Source organism: Muscardinus avellanarius, assembly GCF_963383645.1.
Source record: "Muscardinus avellanarius genome assembly, chromosome: 9".
NCBI classification, from domain to species: domain Eukaryota; kingdom Metazoa; phylum Chordata; class Mammalia; order Rodentia; family Gliridae; genus Muscardinus; species Muscardinus avellanarius.
Genome location: NC_137795.1, coordinates 76796247 through 76805686, shown reverse-complemented (window position 1 = coordinate 76805686; position 9440 = coordinate 76796247). Strand labels below are relative to the sequence as shown.

At 36.0% G+C, this 9440-nt stretch overlaps 1 protein-coding gene across 1 annotated transcript in view; it reads left to right on the top strand.

Moving 5' to 3' along the window:
* Positions 1–1751: 1751 nt before the first annotated feature.
* The window catches only part of TFEC (transcription factor EC), a gene marked incomplete at both ends in the record, with an annotated part of 111781 nt that continues 104092 nt past the window's right edge, over positions 1752–9440 (top strand). The window contains one exon of the mRNA XM_080701720.1: positions 1752–1838. Coding sequence (XP_080557846.1) covers positions 1752–1838 — 87 coding nt within the window. The remainder of the gene's footprint in view (positions 1839–9440) is intronic.

The following is a 9440-nucleotide window of genomic DNA, read 5'->3' as shown; positions in this document are numbered from 1 at the left end:
CTCAATTACTTTTCTTGTTTGCAAGCTCACATACTTGTCTGGACCTGGATATTTTAATTTTTTTAGATGAATTTGCATCTATATTCCTATATTGGGTTTCAGTTTTATTTTAATGATCATTTCATATATTCTAGTTTAAAACACAATTCAGAGTTGAGTGGTTCTCTTTTAAAATACAAGTATCAATTGCTGTAGTTTGTCATGGAAAATCCCGGTTTCTATGTAAGAATTTTGTCCTTGTTGAGTTTGCATTTTACTAAGGGAGAACCAAAGTATAAACAGATAATTGAAGTGGTGTATGCTGATTGCTATGAACATAAGTGAGCAAAGTCCTTGCTAGTATATAAGAAAAACATCTTTCCCAGCCTTGAGATATTTGTTATTGCCACATTGTGGTAATTACCTATATTCTTTCCAGTATTTTTCTCTTATCTTTCCAGGTAATACTGATCCACTTTTGAAGGTATATGCTCCTTTTGTGTATTCTGCTGGGCTGAGGAACATTGAACATCCAATGTATATTTTAGCCTGATGATAATGCATGGCATACGAGTCAAATAAGAACACTATTATTAGAGCTGCACAACAATAACCTTCTTTTTTATTTTGGTTTTTGCAGAGTCCTAACAATGATATATTTCTCTAGAGAAAAATCAGAAAAAAAGGTTGGTATGACATCTTAAAAATGTTGAAACCAGAGTTTATTTAAGAGGGGGCTATTTAAAGATAGAATTTAAAGTATTAATCCCCTGGGGTGTGTTTGTTTAATCCAGTCACTTCTCATCACACAATGTCTTATGTGAGGTTTTATAGAGACTAGAGAGAAAAGATGTTTTTCCAGATACATTGAATTTGGATGGCTGTTCACCAGACATCCCATTCCCGTAGCAGCTTCCCTGTTTTACTTTCATCGCCTTTTAAGAGGTTACTTCGAGGACAGCACTGCTCTCCGGTCTGCGAGAGCTCAAGTCAGAAACCGGGTGGGGGAAATGTGGTGCCTATTGTGATCTGTTTTTCTCTGTGACAGTTGTTCCTATTTTGTGTTTGTTTCTCCTTTAATGAGGATACAACTTTCATCCAGGGAGAGGTATGGGTCACTTGTTAGTGCACTTAAATACACCAAGGCACTCCACCAGCTGGAAATTGTGACTTGTAGTTGAATTATTTTTGCACAGCGAATGGCTTTCCTTTTGACATATTTTAATATACTTGCACACTGAGAGCAAGAGTGGGTGAACAGAAAACAGACTGTTTTATTAACCCAGCAGTCACCTTTGAGGTCTGTACATGTCCACTTTTTTTCTTGCCTTTGTACATAATCCCAAGAGACTGGTACCTGGCTTTGCTCAGAATAACAAAGTCAGGCACAAATCTCCAAACACAATTGTTAGCTGAATGCCAACTGTTTCTTCTCATCTTTTTTTTTTAACTTGAGCATTAAGAATTGTATCTTTACGGGTGAACCATAACCATTAAAGAAGAGTTTGTTTTTCTATTTTGGATGCTTCTCCTATTATTTATTAGATTTATTTTATAACATGTAATTTCAAGTGATAAAAGAAAATAATTCTTTGCATGTGTTTTGCAGAGTTCCTTTTTCCCCCAAATCTCCTTATAGTGAGAAGAAAAGAAGAAAAAATATGTTACAAGCTTTACCCAGATTCCAGGTTCAGCTGAAATCACAATTAGGAGAAAAAGAGAGAAGATTTCAACTCAGCCAGGAATACAAGGCCCAGCAGACACAGTACCACATGCAATTTTCATATAAACCTGTGTTTCATAGACTTTTCCCAGTAAGACCAGAAATATCATCAAGCCAATTACCATCCTTTCCCAAGGTGTGTGTGTGTGTGTGTGTGTGTGTGTGTGTGTCCATAATTTCTTAGCAAGTATAATAGATAAGTACTTCTGGAAGTCCATACATTTAAATTATATTTAAAAGTTGAAAAAAAATAAGAACAAAAATCTACGACCTCCTCCCAAGTCCTAAGAAGGATCTCATTTAGCAGCATAGAAATATTAAGTAATAAAGCATCCAAATTGCATATTTTTTTCTCTTTTATATTATCATCATCTTCTATACCATGATGATGATGGTAATACTGGGTATTTTTTAACTCTTTATATGTTACAGGAAAATTTTGTATCATTTCATTTGGCTATCCAAACCAATCAGTGAGGTGTGTCATATGAATAGAAAGATGATTAGTAGTGACAAAAGACAAAACACAAATAGAATAGGTATATAGAAGGGGCATGTTCTTTAAGTTAAAGATTTGGGTCTTTTTTATTATGATATTGGGCCTGATAAAAGCCATGCTATGTTGAGCTATTCAGTGTGATAGTTTTCATGCCAAAAATTGCTTATGAAGTTTTACTGAAAGCTACTTCTCATAAAGGGTCTATCACAGTGTATACAGGTAGTGAATACTTTTATTATTACATTTTTAATTTTAAACTTTTATTGGTATATAATAATTATACATCATACTGAAGTATAGCATGCACATAACTCTTGGAGCATTTCCCTTTAGGTCTTACTCCTCCCTCTGCTTCCCTGTATACCAGTTTGAGATTGGCACCAGTAATTTAATATACATACATAATTTTATTTCAACTCTTACCTTCTCTATGTCTCTATGCCTTAAACCTCTTCCATCACTCCACTGGAGTCTTTGCTCTTCTATTTGGGGTTACCTCTGTTTCCCAATTTTCACAGAATTTTTGTACTAGGGTATGTGGTTGTAGTGCATCACTTTGAAGGAAAACATGGCAAGAATATAATTCTATGATTAGTAATTTTTTCTAAGTGGCACATCCTGTAAAAGTAGAAGCAAGATTTTAAAACTTCATCCTCTAGCTCTTCTAGAATTCACTTTAATTTAAATACTAAATATTTAAGCATTGTTTTTTTGCCCAAGTTCTGGAGCTTTATTTCTATTTCTACTTCCTCTATCCAACTCTATCATACCTTCTAAAATTTTCATCACCTCCTAGTAGTGCCACTAGCTGGTGATCAAGCCTTCAACACATGGGCCTTTGGGGACATTTCAGGTTCAAATTTTAACAATAGCACTTACTGTTTGGATCATAATGACCAAGCCAAGGGCTGGGCCTGTGATTCTAGCAAACCTTTCCTGGAATTTTTTGCACTGGAGCTGAATTACCAATGTCCCCATTTTCCTTGGTGGCAAGCTGTGAGGATGTGAGCCTAGAGGAACTGAAGCCTACGTGGTTTGCTGTAAGGAAGGGCTGGTCTGAGAACAAAGATAATACACACAGAGAAGCAGACATGAGAGATCGAGAAGTTCTTAAAGATACTTGAAGTTTTGGTACCCAGCCATCCCTGATATCAGCTCTCCTTCCTGATAATGGGAGCCAACAAATCATATCTGTGGATTAATCTACTTCAAACTGAGATATTCTTGCTGTAAATCATCAGAAACTTCACTGATAAAGCTAGTGAGAAAGAGGTAAAACCACCCAAGGTGGACAATAAAAACTGCCAGCATTGTCAGAGTCATAACACGATGATATTTTTGCTAGTAATGCATTTTTGAGATAATTTCTTAAAAATCTCTGAGCCTCAGTTCATTATCTGCACAAAATGGGAGGTACAGCCATTATAGTAGCTACTTGAAGAATTAGAATAATGGATATAAAGTGCTTGGCATGATGCCTGTCCCATAGTGCTTGCTTGATAAGTGCTAAAAATGTATTGTTTTGCTAATGAGGATGTGAGGAGGAGGAGAAGGAGGAGGTCCTAAGATGAACGATTATAGATGGCAGATCTTATGTTATTCTTCCATTAGAAGCTTGCCTACTTAAAGGAAAGAAAATCACAAAGACCAGAAAGAAAAATGTATTAGAAATAACTATAAATAAAACATATTAGTTATCTTAAGAAGCAACAGTTTTCTAATCCTGAATTTACAATAAATAAGCATTTGCAATTGAAGATTTATTAGAAGTAAACAGGATAGATTTATTTTCCAAGAATGATGGCCAACCAAATACCGCCAACAATAATAAAGCCTTTTTGACACCATCAGACCCATGTGTAAGAGTGGACACCATACCTATGGTATATGGCATTTTCTCATTGTACTTATTTACTTTTCTTTTTTTCCCTTACAAAATACTCATAGCAGGCTTTCTTCTGAAGTTTCTACGCTCTTGCAAACTTTCCATTGCATACACATCATGGGAATCAGGACCATCATGTCTAACCTCTGGTCTCCTTTTGTCATCTTTCTGTAAAATTTGGAGAAAACATATTCCCTCTCCTTGGTATGCTAGAAACTTTACACATTTTTTCTGCTGTTGGTATTTATTTTTCTTTTCTATGGGGCTACAGGATAGAAGGGCTGCAGGGAAAGGAGTTGGGTAAAGAAAAGAAAAAAATACAAAGAGGTATATATTAGAGATATTAATTCTTTTTTTGTGTGTGTGGTACTGGGGGTGGAACCCAGAGGCTTTCTACCTCTGGGCTATACTACCAGCCCTATTTTATATTTTATTTTTGAAACAGGGTCTCACTAAGTTGCTGAGAGCCTCACTAACTAGCTGAGGCTGGCTCCGAACCTGCACAATCCTCCTGTCTCAGCCTCCCAAGCGCGGGGATTAATTCTGATAAAACACAAACAGGAGAAAATAGTAAAGATAAATTTCAATCACAGATTTATTTGTAAATCTTACACCTTAAATCTCACTTTTTAGTTGTACTTTGGGTGTTCTAAAGTTCTTAAATAGCCTGTAGGATTTGGTCATCTCCTCTTTAAATCTTATTTAAATTTATGCTGGACACTCTTTTGAAGTTATCTTTCAAAGAACTCTTAAAACTATTTTTTATAAAGCTTAGACTAAAAAAAAGAAATTATGTCAAGTTGGCCTATATATTATACTTTACATACTTTAAAAGTCCCTCTGCCTTTAGTATTGATAAAAGGGATGGAAATTAAAGAAGGTATAAGGCCTAAAAACAAAGTGGAAACTATGCATTGTCTGTCAAGTTTTTTAGGAGGGACAAATGTTTCTTCCCAAAGTTTTGTTATAGGCATGAGGGATGTATGGTTCAAACCTGAGCAAATGTAGCTCCAGCTGCCTGATCATGAGTAATGGATGAACTAAAATGGTAGCTATACTTATGTGGAGTTCATCTAACTAATGATCAACACCGGAAACAAGAAGCCTGAAGAAGTCACCTAACCCTCATTGTGTTGTCCTGGTAACATATATTATGTAACAAATTATGCACCTGAATCTGGAAGCATCAAATACCCCGTGAAGTAGATTTATATAGCCCAAGGTGCTTACTAATGGAAGGAAATAGCTCACTGAAGCGGAAGGGGAATAAGACCAGGAGTCACTGGTTCTTATAGATTCCTCGAGTATAAGGCACCCTGGTACTGTGATCCTTACTCATCAAACCTACGTCTTGAGTTTAGGTAATGAAGCAGAGAGAATTACACAACCTTTTGGGTCATGTAGAGAGGCACCCAGAGATGTAAGAGAATATCAATGTTCTCCTTCACTATTATTTGCCTATAATTTAGCCCAATTTTCTTTTACTTATCTTAAAACATGGAAAATTGGTCACCTTTAACTTCATAATCTTCTTCCATAAATGTAAAGAATGTTGTTCATTTTCAACTTTTCCTTGAATGTATCCATTTTTTTGAGGCTTTCATTAGTTTATTAAAACTAGTAGTCACCTCTTTAGATTTCTCATAATCACTTGAAAATACATCATTAGATTGAAAAAACATTTCTTTGAATTTTTTACATAACATACTCAACATATACTTTCGTTTAGCTAACTTTCAGTGATAAGAGTGCTTTTTGTTTTCAGTTTTTTTATTTAATTCATTATATGTCTTTTATCCTACCTTGATGTATGTACACATTTATCATTTTTATTTTCCACTTTGGTGCATGTACATATTTATTATGTATTTATTTTTTCATTTCAATGTATGTACATATTTATTACATTTTGATGGATATGGGTTTTGAAAATCCCAGTAGCTTTCTTTTTTTTTTTTTTTTTACAAAAAAGCATGGAATATGTCTAGATGCTAATTATTTATAGTAGCTTCCATAAAGTAAATAATGGTGTCAGTAAGTTTAACTGGCCCTATAGGTAGGTAAAATTTTAGACATAGATAATGGAGAAAAGCAGGGATAGTTTACCTTTCTACTCCAAATTACATGTTTGGTATTTATATATAAGTATACATACTATAATATTCATTTTAAGATTTAAGGAATGTCATATCTCGGTTATTTTTTTTCTCTCTCCATTCAAGAGCCACCAACCCTTCTCATTGTCCTTTCAACTTTTTAGAGTGCAGGTTCAAGTCATTCTCTTTCCCCAAATTCTTTGACACCTGTCCATTTGTACTGTTCTGCATACTGTGACAACAGCAGCTTTGGCAGAAACAATAAATATTCACTTTCTGGAGGCCTTATTAAACAGGAAATAAACTTCCCGTATTCTGTGTCTTGTTTGGCTGAGTTGCAGCAGGTCATTAGGAGAAATGTTCTCTCCCACCTCTGCTCCCCCAGGGCTCCACATGCGTTCTCCTGCCTCTTTTACCTGTTCCACTTCTCATCCCTTCCTAAAAGTGCTCTGCCGCATTCCAGGTAGAGATGACCACAACATACTGTCTTATTTTCTATACATCTTTTTAAAAGTACCTGAAAGTATTTAACCTACTGTGTTAAGTTTGTGGTACTGTTTATTGTTTACTAGCTAATTGTTTGGTTTTCCACTGAAAACAGAAACTTACATAGGAAAAGGACCTGGCCTCTCATAATTACAGAAATGCTTAGCTAATAAATGATTTTTCCTTTAAGCTCTACTCTTGGGATTATTTGCCTCTGACTCTTTATGCTATTTCAGGCAAATCTATCCACTACCATGTAAATCCTAATAACCTCAAATATTTGTCTCCAGTGGAGAGCCCTTCTCTGACCTGTACATCCAAGTAACACGCTACTCCTGCTTAGGTATAAACTCAGCCTGGCCCAGGCTTGATTAGCATTCCAGTGCCTCCTGATGCCATGACCAAATAAGCAAAACAAAGACCATGCTTGTTCTTTAGTGGGTTATACTTCACAACTGAAATACATAACCATGCACTTGCTCGGGCCTATCATCCTTTTATCTTCACTGGCCTTTATAAAGGATTCCTATCATCCTTTTATCTTCACTGGCCTTCATTCTTGTTATGTCAGAGTCCTTTTGAGTCTCCATCACGGCTGCTCAGCTCACCTCACTGGTCCCTGTTGCTATGGCCATCACCACAGTCAAGGTCATCATTACTTAAGTGATCACACTGGTACCTTTGCTTTCCATCTTGTTCCCATTCAGTCTGTCCCTACCACGTGTTTCCCGAGACTGGTCACTAGGCAGTTTGACTGTGCCACCCTTTTCCACAAGGAGCAGATACACTGACAGCAGTTTTTACGTGGCTTCTCATTCCCATTACGATGAGCTCTACCTCCTTCAGTTGATTGGAGGAGAGTTGTGAGTCCTTCCCCCTCCTGTTGCCTTCCTTGATATGAGTACTGGGAAGAATAACTAAATTGCAAGATTGCTCCAGAGGCAAATTCCTCTACATTACATTTTTCTCAGATGTATGATAGCTGGAAGGCAGGTAGAAAAATATTGAGATTATATTCTTCAATAAAGCCTTGTATCCTGTTTTTTCATATTACTAATTAAGGATATATTATTAAACATGTAGTAGTATTAGTACAATAAAAATTAATGAACACCTCCAGTGTTCCTTAGGATTAAAAGACTATATAGAGGGAAACTAGCAAGTCAAGCTTAGAGGTTTCCTTTAAAAAATCATCTTTGGATCTACTTCAGAATATGAGCAAATGTAGAGTTGAATCACAATTTTCAGACATTACCGGATGGTAAAATTATTTTCATCTAGAAAATTTTCAAAGCAGAACAGTTATTATTTGTATCGCATTACAGACATAGGCAAGTCTTAATGATGTCCTCAAGTATTTTTAAATTATGAGATCTGGCATGGTGCCTCTCAATAATTTACAATATATTAATCATTGCCCCTTCCCACCACCCCCAAGTTTGTTTCAACAATCAATGTTATTTTAAAAGTAAATATTTATTTTCTGGTTCTTGTAAACAAACCACCTTAACCTCTCTCCCCAACTACTTAAATAGCCAATCTGGTCTACTACTGGGGCAAATAGTTAAAATGTTTTTAAAACTAATCCATAAATTGCATACAGTGTGCAAGCAACATATATGTTAAACTTATTTAAAATTGTTACTTTCTGGTTCTACCTTTATCTTTTTTTTCCTTCCATTGCAGTGGGAGCACATTGCAATTGCCTTCTCTTTCTTCACTGTTATTAACTTTTCCCCTTTTATCAGAAAAAGGATCTTGCCTTCTTTGATTCTCTTATTGATATTTTAAAAGGACATTTTCCCCTCTCTTGCTGTCTCTCTCAGGCAAGTCCCATCTCAATTGTCCTTTGTCATTCATTGTCAGTCTTTGTGTCCATCCTCTTATCCCAGGCTCGTTTTTTTTTTTTTTCCTTTTTCTTTTTCTTGGGGGGTGGTGTGTGGAAGTGGAGAGCATTGGTGTTGGGAGTCTCATATCAGTTTCAGACCTTAAAATGCAACCATTTTCAAATGGAAATTGCAGAACAGACCAAAAAGGCAAGGCTTCTTTGTTTCAACAAATAAGAGTGTCATGCAACTCCTAAGCCATTTAAAGACATTTTCAAATAGAACTTCTAAATAGCTAATAATTGAAAAATCCTCATCTCGGGCTTTAGTCACTGCAGATAAGGAAAGACATCTGCTTCAGCACTCCCATCTGGCTTTTACACATGATTTCAGCCTCAGTGTGCTCTTGTGGCTTCTTTTTTTCTATGCCCATCTGCTTGTACGGTGTGTTCTCACCCTAGCATATTTTCAGACCCTTGCCATAGGGCAGAAGTGCCAAGCAATTACTTGTTGAGATAGATAGCCCACACAATACTGTAAGTGACATCTGTTCCATAGGAAATCCCTCCCTGGTGGCAGCAGTGTCACACTGGCAGCTCATAGGAATATCGGAATTGACATACAGGGACAACTGCATGTTTCATCTTATCCTGAATTCTCACTCCGAAAGCATCCGATACCAGATGCTTTAGAGGGCCCCGTAACCCCCTGACTCTTTCTCTTGTTTGTGCTACACCTATAGTAATTGGCAATACTTAAACTCTGGGGAAAATTTTTTTTTCCCTGACCACAGCTGGTAACCAAATTATACCCCGAAGCATTATGATTGACATACTTTAAATTTTATTATAGCCAAGATGGTAAAGAGGGAGCTATTTTTTATATTAGTCTGCTTACCACACTGTTCAACTTAAATAATGATAGTTTGGATAATAAATTCCACAAA